The 16,623-nt window shown below is 31.3% G+C and overlaps 1 protein-coding gene across 1 annotated transcript; it reads left to right on the forward strand.

Moving 5' to 3' along the window:
- Positions 1-6,074: 6,074 nt before the first annotated feature.
- Positions 6,075-15,569, forward strand: LOC143043837 (E3 ubiquitin-protein ligase TRIM45-like). Its single transcript, XM_076216017.1, has 4 exons — positions 6,075-6,872; positions 8,035-8,082; positions 9,124-9,171; positions 15,566-15,569. The coding sequence occupies exons 1-4, from the start codon at positions 6,106-6,108 to the stop codon at positions 15,567-15,569; spliced, it is 867 nt and encodes a 288-aa protein (XP_076072132.1). The 5' UTR covers positions 6,075-6,105.
- The last annotated feature ends 1,054 nt before the right edge of the window (positions 15,570-16,623 follow it).

Consider the following 16,623-nt stretch of genomic DNA (forward strand, 5'->3'; position numbering starts at 1 on the left):
AAAAGGTATAAAATTAAATAAATAAATAAGATTGTTTTTCTGATTAGTGGTGAAATATAAAGTATAACCTCTGCCTGGGGGCAAACTCATAAATAAGATCGCACCTGGTCAGAGGTATTAAATTTTAAATAACATTGATTCAAAATTGCAACATCCTGTTTAAATTAGATCACAAGGCCTTTCTAATATACATGTATGTACTAGATAAGTAATACACGAATTTAAGAAAATAGGGCTTTCTTTTTACCTGTAAAACACACATGTACTGAGGTAATTAGAACATATTAAAGTGCTTTATGTATGCCATGTTAATTTGACAAAAAAACACTTAAATTAATTGAAATAAATGTTAACTGTTACTTTGAAATACATTTCCTTTTTTAAAAAGGTTATCAAGGATTGCTATGGAAAATATATTATCATGATTTTAGTAAATTCTTGGTTTAATAAAACGAAACAATTAAGCTCTCTTTTTTTTAATTTATTAAGTTGTTTTATATACTATTTTATAAATATATTATTAAAAAAAAAAACATTCACTGCATTATTAACTAAACTCAACTGACACCATAAATCTATACTAGGCTTAAGTTAATGGTGAAAATAGTCCAGTTACCATAAAATACTTCCGAATTATTCATAAAATTTTAAATAATATTGAAAATATTAGTCACAATTAATTTTTGTTAGATTATTTGATCAGCTTGTTTTATTTATATTTTAAAAGTTGATATATATTATTATGTAAGTGTTGATTAATATTAAGTTGAAGTTATATTATGATTGATTATTGTGAAATTTGAATTTCAATACTGTATTGAATACATTTTTAATTTCAAGTTGTTCTTCAAATTTCATTTTTATTAAACAAATTCCTAAATTGATAAAATTCAGTTGATATATACAAAGAATAGGTCTAGGTTGGTTAAGACTTGGTCGAGTATGGTTCAGACTAGGTCGAGTATGGTTCAGACTAGGTCGAGTACTGTTCAGACTAGGTCAAGTACGGTTCAGACTAGGTCAAGTACGGTTCAGACTCGTATAAAATGGTTGAGTACTGGTCAAGTACACATTCCGACTGTTAAGTATGGTTCAGACTACAGTCGAGTATTATCAAGTAAATCTCAGACGAAATCAGACTGGTCGAGTAAAAATCAGTACAATATATGCCATTTCAGACTTTTAATGGTTTGTAGTGTAGGTACATGTGTATACTAAATTCGCCTTTTCAGAATCTAAAGGACTATAGGTAATCTCATTGTTCGTACACCCAGATGAAAAGAATGTTACGTCATTGGTTGAATTTCCATTGTTAAGAGTGTTTAAAACCAATCACAACGTTTTAGTGTACGTTTTGGAAAATATTACCCAGGATGCAATAGATTCTGAAACGGCAAATTGATAGCATTGTTAATTGCTTAGGGAGTGATTAAATATTTGCATTGAAATGAAAAAAACGGATAGTCCGATTAGTTATGATATTAACCTATAGCTTCCACTTATTCTGTCTGTTTGTGTTATTGTGATTTTTTTGTTGCTTTGTTCCTTCCCTACTTTTTTGGCAACAATATATACATGATCAGTTCTATGTTTCAATGGGCATAAGCTGTTAAATTCATGTCCATCGATTAGATTCAACTTCTCATATTTAATTTATTACCCTACTACATATATCCCAGTTACAAACATAGAAAAATAATCATTTTAAAAAACATGCACTCGATAAAATGTATCAGTATTTCATGTCTATTGGAGTCTCGACGCCATCTATCTTACGATCAAAGTGACCTCTGAAAACTGTTTATAGTCATATAACCCGATATAAACATAGTACAGATAAAATCGGATAGTAAACATTTAGTAAAAGTAAAATCACAAAAATAATAAACTCTCAAGAAAACTCAACAAGAAAAGTTCTGATCAAATTCCAAACAAACAAAAACTCAAACTAATCAAACGAATGGATAACAACTGTCAAATTTCTGACTTGGTACAGGCATTTTCTTATGCAGAAAGTGGTGGATTAAACCTGATTTTAAAGTTAGGTAATCTCATTTGTATGACAGACGCTTCAAATTTCCATTATATCAAATTTTTCTAGGTTTGTTTGATTTCATATTAATGTAGATCGTAGTTTTTACCTGACTGTATAAGAATGATTTTTTGTGGATTAAATCAGTCAACCAAATGACTTATGCGTAACTTATCTGTCGCTAAGAAGTCAAATAAAATGCCAAATGAATACGAATGCAATAAGTATGGTGTTCAAATTGTGAATTGCTCTACAACTTCAGTGGCTTATTTCTGCAATATTTGCAATTTAGTGGAAAGATGTCAGTACAAAAAAAATAACATAGCAATCTAAAAAACCAAGAAACTCGAACACCGCCAATAACTAGGAGTGATCTCAATTGATCCAAAAGAGTGAGCAGATCCTGTTCTACGTGTGGTAGACGTTGTGTTGTTCGTGTTATTACAAACACGGTGACAAGTATAATTCGGAAGGCCACATTCGGGCTAAACTAGATGGTATTTTAGTCACAACAGTTTGAACATATCCGTTGCTATCTGTGAAACAGACATTTCTTTCGATTGCTTTTTGAAAAAACCCATCTTCTTTTAGACCAAACCGAACTAATACGTTGTCAATTAAGATATTAATTGAGGATCTTGATAATGTCAGTTTGAAGAATTTTGGATTATTGTTAGAAACTAAGTGATTTTTCACTAAGTACAATCTATGTGTTAAGGTTTACTCTTTGATGACAATAAAGTATTTGTTATGGAGGTAAGACAAGTGCAACAATTTGGTCTAAAAGATTTATGTAACAAGTGAACATGTATTTATATTCATTTATCCATTCAATTTTATAATTCTGTTTTATATCAACGACCGCACAGTCTTAGTCAATTCTGAATAAGTATTTCCGTCTTCTTGCGCTCTTTACCTTTTCATGTCATAGACTTAATAAATCAATATTTTGAAGTGTCGTTTCCAATTGTTGGATTTATTTTGGGTCTTCAGATATATATTTCATGGACAAATTTTATTGGTAATATGTAGTCCCCAGTACTATTGTGATCTTAGTCATGATACTGAAGCACGTGTTTTTAGTTTACCATTTTAGTTGCAATTGGTTTGATATAAGTATAAGAAATGATAGATTGAGACAAATCTTTAAAGAGGGAGGTATTGATTTACGAGAAAGGACATCGCTGAAGTTGTTGCATGGAGAAAAAAGAAAGATTTAGACAGGGCTGTATATCACTTAGTCAACAAGTCTGACTTTTTTAACAATCGCAGAAGGTCACTAATAAATCTGGGATGGATGATTAACCTCATAGAGAAATTGTGATTATTGACGATGACCAGGATTGCGTCTGTGTCGAGGAGTAGAGTGAACATGATCATCACAATCAACGAATTAAGGAAGAACTATATACAATACTTATACTGTCAATGTTGTAACCATATAGTGTCACAGTTCGCAATGCACGAATCTAGTAGTCTTACTTTTTGTATATAGCATATATATTTGTGATGGTCATGTGGTATAGTGTTTCGATGAAGCGAACTTGCTAACAAAGGATTGATTGATCATCCTGACTTAAATGATTGCATTGTTGTTAATGTCTGATTGATGGCCCCTCGTGCGTTTATACAGATTGTGTTTTGTTTCGCCGACATTTACCAATCCACAAAGGTTACACTCTAGTCGGGACAAGATTTTAAGATTTACAATTTAGATCATCGTAGCTTTTGCTAAAGACATTTTTTCTTCAAATTTCATTGCTTGTAAATTAAATATCTGTTATCAAAATTTGAAGGTTATGTATTTTTGGTTAAAATTGAGAAATGATCAGAGTCATTACAGTGTAAAATGTTTTGTAGTAGAACAGTCAAAACACAGCTGTGTGCGGATATTACTGCTATTCATAAGAACAATGATCTAAATGTGTCGTAATCGTAATCGAGGTATTTGTAATGTCTGTTGATTAAGGAACAACTGCCATTTTAGACAACACGCTGGTGTCAATGGACTGTGTAAGGGTGATGGAAGAAAAAAATTGCTCTATCAGTGTTTAAAATAATACAAAGGCTATCTTGTCGACGATACAGAAGTTTAAAGTTAACGTTTTCAACCGTGTCGAGTGACTTTTTATATACTTTCCCAAACCTTTCAAAAAGTTACAATATTCGATAACGCATTCACTCCTTTCTTTTGTTAACTTTGTGTTGTATAGTATTTTATGCATAATCATGTCTTCCTGAGTGTTTTGTATATTGTCAATTTACAAACCAACTCTAACCTCAAAGTTTAAAAACGTAAATATTTAGTTTATGCTTCAAAATCAAGCAAATTATAATTCACCTATGTGGTAATGACTGACAATTTATAGTCCGTAGATACTCAAATCACCCAGAACATTTAATGATAGTTTGTTGATGACAAACACGCTGAATAAACTAATATGAAAAACCAATATCGAAAAGAAATTGACCAATAAACATACAATCACTTATGTTAATGTAAAATATCAAATAGTACATAACAGAAACCCTGAACTACGGGGAAAAATCTAAACGGGAAGTGCCTATGCAAATTGCAAAATTAAAAGCTCGAACATATCAATTTACTTTTAGATATTCCTCCTGACGACCTGTTAACCTTTATATATCAGGAATACTAAGTACAATGCTGTACACTATATAAATTCTGAACAGCAATTGTGTGCCATAAAATTAAATAAGCAAAACAATGCATATAACTGTATCCTGACTGATAACATGATCATATCACTACCACTGAATGCTATGTAATATGAAAAAAGAAGATGTGGTATGATTGCCAATGAGACAACTGTCCAAGAGACCAAAATGACACATACATTAACAACTACATGTCACCGTACGGCCTTCAACAATAAACAAAGCACATACCGCATAGTCAGCTATGAAAGGCCCCGATATGACAATGTAAAACAATTCAAACGAGAAAACAAACGGCCTTATTTATATGAAAAAAATGAAAGAAAAACAAATATGTAACACATAAAAAACCGACAACCACTGAATTACAGGCTTCTGACTTGGGACAGGCACATACATAAATAATGTGGCGGGGTTAAACATGTTAGCGGGATCCCAACCCTTCCATAACCTGGGACAGTGGTATAACAGTACAACATAAGAACGAACTATAAAAATCAGTTGAAGGCTGTACTGTGATACAGTAAAACCTGTATAAACCAGCCGGCTACGGACCTATGTTCCGAGCTATGTTAGTCAATTTCAAACTACTTATGTTGGTAATTTCGTTTGCGTTATATTGCGTCAATTTACGATACAACTACACAATAAATTTCATGCGAGTCTATTAGCTTTTTTTTACCTTGATCTGTCTTTTCCTAGGAGATATGAAAATTGGTTAACTATATTGCTACTGTCGCCATATCGAACTACTTAACAGTTACATGTATTTGAATAGTTACATACATACACTTGTCTAATGTTCTTGATATATATCCTAACGTATAAATCTCCGATATTACCTGTTCCAGACACCTAATTATATCTTACAAATGTATATAATCTGATATTTTTAAAATATGTTTTGTGCGTGAATCATTTTACTTTATTATCCTTTTTACAGGTACACTTTAAAATAGTTAAATAGATCAGAATATTCAAGGCTGTTGACCCTAGTACATAAACTGTTTAGCAACTATTTAAAGCTGTCTATTGTATTGTAAATTTTGTCACCTAATAAAAAAAAAAATTAAGTGGCTTATTTTGCATATACCCTGATACCCAATATATCAATAAACATCTTACTATTAAAGGATATTACAGATTGAATAACTACAACGTGTTGCTTATACATTAACAATATGGGATTGCAGTGATCGTTTCATTTACAACGGTGTGAATTTACTACAATTAGACTGTTAAATGTATAATACTGCTAGTGATAGGATAAGTTTAAAATTCTACCTTTAGTTAAACAAAAATTCATTATTGATCCGTAAAGGTTATTCTATTTCCGTATACGTCCGGGATTTAAATAACCTTGTCATAACAACTTGCAAACAAAACAAATCAAAATGGCTCAGGCTGCTTCTAAAACGTGTGAGATATGTGTTTCTGGACCTGGACATAATTACTGTGAACAGTGTAACCAGTTGTTTTGTGATGGATGTAAAATATCTCATTTACGGACGAATATGAGCAAAAGCCATACATTTCTAAGTGGTCCAAATATCAACCCGGAAGTTAAACTATATTGTAAAGAACATGATGAAAACTTCATATATTATTGCATGGAATGTAATACTGCAATATGTAAAATATGTGTGATTAAAAAACACAAATCACATGATTTTGCAGAAATCAGGGAATCAACTGAAGGAATCAGAAATGAGGTCAAAATGGCGATTGACATGAAGATGAGAAACCTGCAGTCAAAGATAGAAGATATTGACCAAGGTACCCATACATATCAAGCTGATGTACAGAAAGTTATCCAGTCCATTAGAGAAGAAGGCAAAAGATTAAAAGAAATGATTGATCAGAAAGTTGAGGGTCTTATTAATACGGTAAAAGAAAATGACACATGGAATGTTCAAACCTTACAGTCTGTTAGAAATGAGTTAAAAACAGCGTTGGATAAGGCAAAGGAGCAGCAGAAGTGTTATCAAAACACACAGGGGATAAAAGATACTTCGAAATTGTTACAAAAGCTTAAACAAATGAAATCGCAAATCCATCAAATACAAGAAATACAGATTCCTATTATGCCATCAGTCAAGTATGCCAAAAAGACAGTAGCAGAGGGAGAAATAGGGAAACTGGTTGGGGAACTAACATTTGGGTAAGTTTGTTCTTAGTTATTGATTCTATGAAGTGCTTTGAAAACTCTAATTGTGTTTTTCTCTTTTTTTCATATGAACTTTGGTATATAAGCAGTCTCGTTTCGACTGGGTTGAATAATTATGGCATCTTCCGCTTCGTGTTTCAATAATATAATGTATTTGTATCTCAGATAATCAAAGTTCTCCAGATTTAATAGAATATGCGATAATGTAATGCCTATATATACACTGTCATTCAAAAATGTCAGTCGTGTTCTGATCATTGATTAAAATAACCAGCATTTCATGAGTTACAAAACACGCAAATTTATGTGTTGACTTTATAGAAGCCTTAATATATGTTTATAGTTTTAATTGGAATTCAGTAGGATTCAACATCCTCCAAGTACACATTTGAATTTTAATATCTACATATAAAAATTGGAAAACAGGTTTATACTTTAAATAATAAAAATTCAGTAGCCCTTTCACAAAACGTCTAAAGCGAAAAACTAATCTTACGATAAAAATATTAAGTTGAATTGTTAAGGAATGTTAAACACCATAAAGGACCTTTTATACACTAATGATATAGCGAATTTAAGAAAAGATTGAATAATCTTAAGACAAAAGCTTTGAAGTGAAATAAATTTAGGGGGAAACTGTAAATCCGATTTATCAAAGGATGTTTCAGGATCCTTCTCAATTCGATAGTAACATAAAAATCTCAAAACTGATTTTCTTTGATTTTTGACGAAGAACTATTCATAAATTCACTCCGTAAACGCTAAATTATGTGTTTAAGTTTCATTGAATAATTGGTCTTTCTAGCTTAAGTTTTATCTCAAGACTGGAACTCGCGCCAAGAAGTCACCAACCAAAGAAACTAAAGGGTCTTTAATAAGCGACAAAAAGGAAACTACAGTTTTCAATAAAAAAGTGTTAATACAAACGTTATATCAACTGACAACAAAATCTTATCAAGTCAATCGTAAGGAAAAAAAGTACTTTTAATGCAATTTGGGAACTAGTTTGTGTTATTTTTGGGTTATCGTAATAAAGCTAATTCTGTTTGTTTATATTTAGCAAAACACTATTAATTGATTTTATTATAATTTACAATTTTGACGCACATATCAGATGAGAATGAAATTGTTAATAAGATCATTGTTTTTTTCTCAGAGAAACTGTCAAAAAAGAAGAAAACCCGAAACCTCAGAAGAACGTCAGGTTTGTATTTATAATAGACATTCACTCACACCACAGCTTCCTATATCTATTTAACAAAGTTGTTTCTTTAATTTCCGTTTTTAATGTTCGCTCATCTCTCCCGTTGATTGGCTTTTGCTATAATAATAAAACCAAAATACAAAGTTTTGTCCTTCAAAGTCATATTTGACATTGCGTTGTAGTGTTCTTCATCTCTGTAATTATCCATTGTTCACTTGGTTTTGATTCAAGTTGAACCGATTGTATGATATTAGAGTGGTACCTAACACTACAGGGAGACAACTCTGTAAAAACAGCAAAACGTTTTAATTACGTTGAATAGTTAAGATAATATTAAGCTTCTCAATGATCAAAATAAGGGTTTTTTAAACTGCTATATATCCAACCATTTTTTTCTGAGAAAATGATTGGTTCAAGGTTTTTTAAATTTTTATTTTTGTCAAAGGGTAAAAGTAAATATTTTGTCAAAATTTTATGAAAATAAAACGAGACACATTAATTTTCGTCAAGGTACCACCTTAACAATACGAACGTATAATATACTAAGTTATCATATGTTAAATACTGGTTCTTTCTCTGGCAGACAAGATATTATTATAAAAAAAAAACACTTAGAACTAATCAGTAATTTGGCAGTACCGTAACTTGCTTTAAATTGATTCTCTTTTTGGTAATCATTTTTGTATCCACTAATTTTAGAGACGTTGGTTTTAGAATATACATATGGTTTTCTTTGATTGATAAGACTAATAGGTTGCACAAAATTCATAAGTAAGGAAAATATATGCTATTCGTTCAGTTTAGTTTTCCAAAATGTTATACCTTAAAGTATTCAAGATAAAAAATTGTCCAGAAAAGAGATCAACATTTTTGAAAGATTGCCTAATTGTGGCGCAGAATATTGATATGAGAGTAAAATGTCGAGCAAAATTAGAGGTGAGTAATCAAATAAGAATTAACGTTAACATATTTATATAAGAACAAATGCTATGAAAGTTAGACATCTCCCTTGAGAATATCTAAATATGATATCTTTTATAGAGTCACAGGAACAGCTAAACAATACAGATACAGATGCCGTAAATGCTGGTAAGTTTGATGTTATGTAGTTTTCTTTCGGAAGAGTACAAAAGACCAAGTATAAGTGCACAGTTCATTATGAAATAAGACATTCAAATTTGAAAGACATAGATATGTAAAGCACAAAGCAATTTTTTCCCTTTTAATTAAATTTCATTTGATGTTAAAGATGTTTTAAACAATTATTGAAACAGATCTGTGTCTATCAATTTATAAAAGAGGGACGAAAGATACCAAAGGGACAGTCAAACTCGTAAATCTAAAACAAACTGACAACGCCATGGCTAAAAATGAAAAAGACAAACAGAAAAACAATAGTACACATGACACAACATAGAAAACTAAAGATTAAACAACACGAACCCCACCAAAAACTAGGGGTGATCTCAGGTGCTCCGGAAGGGTAAGCAGATCCTGCTCCACATGCGGCACCCGTCGTGTTGCTTATGTGATTACAAATCCGGTAAATAGTCTTAATTCGGTAGGTCATATTCATGAAAGGGAAGGGGATTGTAGTTACGACGTAAGGAACATATCCGATATCATTTGTGAAACGGTTATTCCATAACGGTCAACCAACTCGTGATGGCGTCCGTAAAATTTACGAAGAGATGATTTCAACTTCACCATTTGGAACTCTTGGTTTAATAGCTTCTTTGTGAGCAGTAACCCTCTTTCAAGAAAATCGTGATAGGAAATGCAAGCACGGGAATATCGTATCAATTGGGAGATATATACCCCGTATGCAGGTGCTGCTGGAATGTTGCTACTTAGAAATGGAAAGTTCACAATTGGAAAGCTGAAATCATCTCTTTTGTCGTAAAGTTTTGTCTTCAACCGACCCTCATTGTCAATTTCTAGATGTAAGTCAAGATATGAAGCCGACTTAACTGTATCTGTAGTATCCTTTATCTCCAATTCGATGGGATAGATGCGATCCACATAGTCACCAAATTTTGAATTGTTTAGTGAAAGAACGTCATCTATATAGCGGAAAATAGAGTTAAAGGATATTGCTAACTTCTTATCTTTCTTCCTAAGAAGTTCCTGCCTTTATTGTCAATACCATACACATTGAATCAACTTTCCTGAATGATATTATCAAAACGCGCGTAAATTATATATAGAGTATAACATACGCGCGTTTTATTTTTTACCCTTTATCAGTCGGCGGTCCAAATATAATATCTTTGAGTATTTATGATAAAACTCATTTCCACTTCTCATTCTTAATTAGTTATTTATCGTCAGACTCTGACCTTTGCTTATTTTAAATATATTCGGGAGTATGTATTATACGCTTATATATTTACTGTTAAATTCTAATTCGTTAACTGAAACGAACATAAAATATTTATCAATTAACCACCAACTCTAACATGGGAGACGCCACTTGAAGAGACAAGCGCACATTTTATTATAAATATGGGCATTGAAAGTTCCAAAAAATACACAGGTATTAAGCAGCTTGTACTGGTTTCCCCATACTAGTGGTTTACAAACCTGAAAATAAATGATACAAATATACCACCATGATAAAGAGGACACAATAGTTAATTCAACAATGTTAAGCCGTAGAACTTTTTTTTTAACTTTTGGAAAAAAGCATTGGGATAATAGCAGACAGCACTAATATGTTAAGCCCTGTTTATGTTAATACTGAACCTCAAATATGTAAGACATACAATATACATGTCCTCATTCAGTACCTTAGTCATTGGTTGTATTATATTAAAATCTATTTATTTATTAATATCCTCTTTTCCCTACCTCGGGACTAATTACAGCTTATCAATTTAAATATTGATACTTGTCTGTCGCAATTTATATGTCATGCTCGTACATGTTCACATTTAAAGATCATTATTAGTTTGAAAAGAGGAGGTGTCGATGTCCTAACACAAAAACGTTGAGACAGTTTTTAAAAAATGGAAAACAACACGTTTAATAATTTACTGCGTCCGAAGCGCTTTTCTGGATTTACCTTCATCAGGAACGCTCAAAGCCAAACATTTGAAATCCGAAGATGTATAAGTACCGAAAATCGTTGAAGAGCTATTATATGTCAAAAATACCTAAAATTAATAGCCAAAGTCACCTAAAGCCAACTTTGCCTGAGGGAGTTGAAACCTTAGTTTCATAATAATTTCAAAATTTATAAACGGAAAATTTTAGTAAAGTTTGTTAAATCATGTCAGTACCGAAGCACTGACTACTGAGCTGATGATACCCTCGGGGACTGATAGTCCACCAGCAGAGGTATCGACCCAGTGATGTAAAAAATGGAAAACAACACGTTTAATAATTTACTGCGTCCGAAGCGCTTTTCTGGATTTACCTTCATCAGGAACGCTCAAAGCCAAACATTTGAAATCCGAAGATGTATAAGTACCGAAAATCGTTGAAGAGCTATTATATGTCAAAAATACCTAAAATTAATAGCCAAATTCACCTAAAGCCAACTTTGCCTGAGGGAGTTGAAACCTTAGTTTCATAATAATTTCAAAATTTATAAACGGAAAATTTTAGTAAAGTTTGTTAAATCATGTCAGTACCGAAGCACTGACTACTGAGCTGATGATACCCTCGGGGACTGATAGTCCACCAGCAGAGGTATCGACCCAGTGATGTAAAAAATGGAAAACAACACGTTTAATAATTTACTGCGTCCGAAGCGTTTTTCTGGATTTACCTTCATCAGGAACGCTCAAAGCCAAACATTTGAAATCCGAAGATGTATAAGTACCAAAAATCGTTGAAGAGCTATTATATGTCAAAAATACCTAAAATTAATAGCCAAATTCACCTAAAGCCAACTTTGCCTGAGGGAGTTGAAACCTTAGTTTCATAATAATTTCAAAATTTATAAACGGAAAATTTTAGTAAAGTTTGTTAAATCATGTCAGTACCGAAGCACTGACTACTGAGCTGATGATACCCTCGGGGACTGATAGTCCACGATATACATGTTTTACGATCCCAATTTTCCGTATAAGTGCCATGTTATCGCAGTTTTAGATCTTTGTATAGGAGAATAGATGTCTCAAATGCAATTTGAACTATAGTCACATACTTTACTGGGTATGAATGGAGGGTACTACATGTGTATCAGGAGAAGCATACCACGTCAACTCTCCATACTGGAAGTAATGTGTTGATCTGGTTAGTCATTTCAATCTGTCTTCTCAATGAAATTCTGAGAATGGGGCTACGATCAATGAAAGACGAACCTATGATTGGGATCTAGATGGCTGTTGATTAATGATATCGATGTATTTCCGTTTCAATTATCTTAACCCAATATATTCATGTTGACCTTTTCTTTTGTTCTGTCCGATTGGTTTCTTTTAACTTGGATTATGTTGAATAAGTACACACATATCAATGTAAACGTTTAAATGCATAAAACGGAAACATTGAACAACATGGGGATTTTGTCTCCATCATTATAACTATGATGAATAGTTGTGTTATTGACAAGCATAACACATCCTTTTATTTCTATATGATGGTTCACGTTTACTTTTCTAAATTTTTCTAGTCTCAATACAAAAAATTAACAAGTTTTGTTATTGTACATTACATTTAGGATTGTGTGCATAACAAACATCTTTTTGGTAGACTTAAATGACATTAAAGACTGGTTCTTGATCCATTTGTCATTATAAACTGCAAAGTATTATTTGGTGCTATCCACATGAGCTACTAGTTGTTTCAATTCAAAATTTTATTTTAGTTATCTAATCTTATTATGTTTTATTAATTAAGGAGAAGGATGTATTATCCGAATGCTTTGTATATCTGAATTCTTTTACCTATAACTCGTTAAGGAAACTATAAATCGTATAATCACATCGGTGTGTATAATAAATATCAATAGACCATACTTTTACATGGTTTATAAAAAAAAAAAGTAAAAACACAAAAATACTGAACTCCGAGGAAAATTCAAAAAGGAAAGTCCTAAATCAAATGACAAAATCTATAGTTCAAACACATCAAACGAATGGATAACAACGGTCATGTTCCTGACCTGGTACAGGCATTTTCTTATGTAGAAAATGGTGGATTGAACCTGGTTTTATAGCTAGCTAAACCTCTCACTTGTATGACAGTCGCAACAAATTCCATTACATTGTCAACGATGTGTGAACAAAATAAACAGACACAATAAGTAAAAATATCAAAAATATGGGTACAACAGTCAACATTGTGTTATCATCTTAATCACTATAAAAATAACAAATGTAACGAAGAAGCACATAAAAATATGTGTGTCTTTTATTTATATTTTTGTCTTAGGTTCTTTGATATGTGTTTTGATTTACAAATAGAATTTTAACTCTAAATTGTGTACATTTCAGGACAGAAATAACTTCTGAGTAAGTACTCCTATTCAAATTTATTAACGACAAATATACTGAAAAATTTATATATACAATTGATACAGAAATACGATATAATATAATAATGATAAATACTTTATCTAAAGAGGGTAAAATCAGTAAGAATATTAATAATCTCCCCCGATGCCCTCTGAATAACTCAAAATTTAGCAATAATATAACATATACGTTGACATACGTAAAACCTTTTATGCAAAAGCAAATGGCGAAAAACGTACAGAATCGTTTCATGAACATATTTTGTAAATGTCAGATATACAAGACAAATATATATATATATTGATTTTTCTTCATCTGATGATTACTTTTTTAGTTTAGAAACCAGAAATTATATTAATTTTATTTGGACTGTTCTATCGTTTCTATCATGTTCATTTATACAGGAATACTGTTCCAAAGAACTGTACTGGAATATTGAAATGTTTTTTTCATAAAATTTGTTCTCGGACATGGTGTGACAATTATTATCTGATGAACGCAAATAATTATATCTTGCATTAACATTTTCACTTGTACACGAAAACATTATTAACAGCAGTACATACTTATATATTTGAGTATCTGACATAAACACAAATGTATTCATCATATCTTATAGTTGATTAAACTCAGCCAGGATCACCAATAAATATGACAGACGAAGATATTGGAACTACATTGACCTTATCATATATTTCTGATAATTTTACCGACCTATTCAAATATTATCAAGCTTAAAAAGGTGACCTTTTCCAGCGGCATATCTTATCATCTTGTATATAGAAAATGCACACACAAAGGATCGATCATAGATCAAAGACATAGTTTATCATTTACTGTTCCGTATATTGTAGTATTACAATTAATTTTATTCCTACTTGATATATGTTAGTGGCAAAAACTGTAGCATATTTATTAATTGGTGTTCTTTATGTTTTAATATTTCACAATATTGTGCAGTTTATCTTATCATTATATTGATTTTTTGCAGAAAAGAACCTGAGTAAGTATCAGCTTCATATCATTAAAATAATACCTGAAATAAGACAAATGGTCAATGATTCAATATTGAGTACATGAGTGTTCAATGATACTTGACACAGACTGAAACCTTGACCTGCTTAATGTATAATGGGGAACTCTTCCCTGGTGTAAACGAACTGTGGTGCACTTGTATAAAAGAAATAATTGTTATACAACTTAGAAAAGGTTTTACTACAAATATTTGTCCTTTCCTCTAGTACACAATTTTGTAAGAGGACACGTTACAAAGTTGTTTCGAAGAAAAGTTCCCACATAATAACAACCCAATGACCATGCAAGATAATCTGTATATGGTACTGTAGATTTTAGGTAGCTATCTTGGTGGTAAATTAACTCCTTGACACATATTTTGGTTGAATACATGAATGAAAGCAAAGACGGTAGGCAGCATGACAAAGACAGTGATAGGAATCGTAATATTTGGTAAATGTGAAATATTTTAAACCGACATTCTAACAATTTTATTGGATTGAAATATCACTAAAAAGTTTACAATCTATAGGAATCAACACTGAAAGAGGAAAAAATACCAGCAGTTTTTCTTTTTGATATTCATATTTTCTACATCTTTTAATTACCGAACGTGACTTATACCCGATTTTGACTGTTTTGCTGAGTGTGAATTCGGATTGCTATAAGACGTGTCACGGTACTTTTCTATTTGAAATTCATGCATTTAGTTTTGATGTAATATTTATTATTCTCATCGGATTTTGTCAAATGTTTTATCGTTTGTAGTTGTAATCTTATTATTATTTAGTGTTTTCGTGTGTTATGGTAGAGATAATTAATCATCCAGTTCATTTGGTTCAACTAAATTTATACGATATATTTGGTTTACTGTTTGATACAGAGAAATACCAAATCCCAATGTGACGTCACTTAAATTGGTGCGTTTATCGATTTGGCTAACGCGGCTGTGAATTTTTATATGCTTGTGATAGGATATGTATCTATCATTTTTTATTTTGTAGTTAGTCACCGGTTTTATCATTTATATCTATTATACATGTATAGTCATTTTATAGAAAAAAAAATACTGTTTGCAAAAGTATGAATTATTCTAAATGATAAGGATGTTCTTATCCTAGGCAGAAAACCCTATATTTGACACAACTTTTTGGAACTTTTGGTCCTCAATGCTTTTCAACTTTGTAGCTTTTTTTTTTGCCTTCGAACTTTTTTCATCAGAGCAACACTGGTCGGTCTTGTGTAGATGATGCGCGCGTCTGGCGTATTAAATTTTAAACCTGGCACCTAATGTTAGCTATTATTCGTGTGTTTCTCTGTTCTATATGCTCTCCCATTTATTTGTATTGTAGTCCTATCATGTAATGTTGTCATTTTAATGTTATATTTAGGGACCGGTCAAAATTTATCGTCACATAGGACCGGTGCAAAAAATAAAAACATTTAATAAAAGTTAGAACCCTATGGCTTTCTGACTGAAAAAAAAATGATGTTCTATGCCAACTTAATAATAAAAAAAGTTGGTGTCCTATCCTACTTTTCCAATGTATTGTAAATAAAAGTATACTTAATAGAGGCATTTAACATATGTTGTCTTTATAATATGATCAAAAGCATTGAAAAAAACAAAGACATTGCATAATGCATTCAAACCACAAATAGGTGTTTGTTAAACTGAAAAATTAATGAAGCTGCATGTATCTTATATAGAATTTTATCAATACCGTTAAATATTAATTATAAAAACAAGCTCCAGGAGAAACATGAAACTGAAAAAGTTAAATTTAAAAAGTTATTAAAAAAATTAAAGTGTACTATCTCTATTTTGTTCGAGCTGCAAATTCTAGCTTTTTTTACCTAGATTAATTTAATTCTTGAATTTGACAGCAATACAACAAAAAAACAAAATGACCTAGGTTTTAGTAAGCTTAATATATATCTAAGATAGCTGCATAGTTTGATGAAAATCTAAGTTGATTTGAAAAAGTTAATAAAAAAATTAAAGTGTACTATCTCTATTTTGTCCGAATTGCAAATCCTAGCTTTTTTTTTACCAAGATTA

The sequence above is a fragment of the Mytilus galloprovincialis genome, chromosome 8, assembly GCF_965363235.1.
Source record: "Mytilus galloprovincialis chromosome 8, xbMytGall1.hap1.1, whole genome shotgun sequence".
Lineage (NCBI taxonomy): Eukaryota > Metazoa > Mollusca > Bivalvia > Mytilida > Mytilidae > Mytilus > Mytilus galloprovincialis.

Coding starts and splice junctions, on each gene's coding strand:
- LOC143043837 (XM_076216017.1), top strand. CDS start 6,106: ATGGCTCAGGCTGCTTCTAAAACGTGTGAGATATGTGTTTCTGGACCT. Junction 6,873..8,034: donor GTTGGGGAACTAACATTTGG/GTAAGTTTGTTC, acceptor TTTTTTTCTCAG/AGAAACTGTCAAAAAAGAAG. Junction 8,083..9,123: donor AAACCTCAGAAGAACGTCAG/GTTTGTATTTAT, acceptor TATCTTTTATAG/AGTCACAGGAACAGCTAAAC.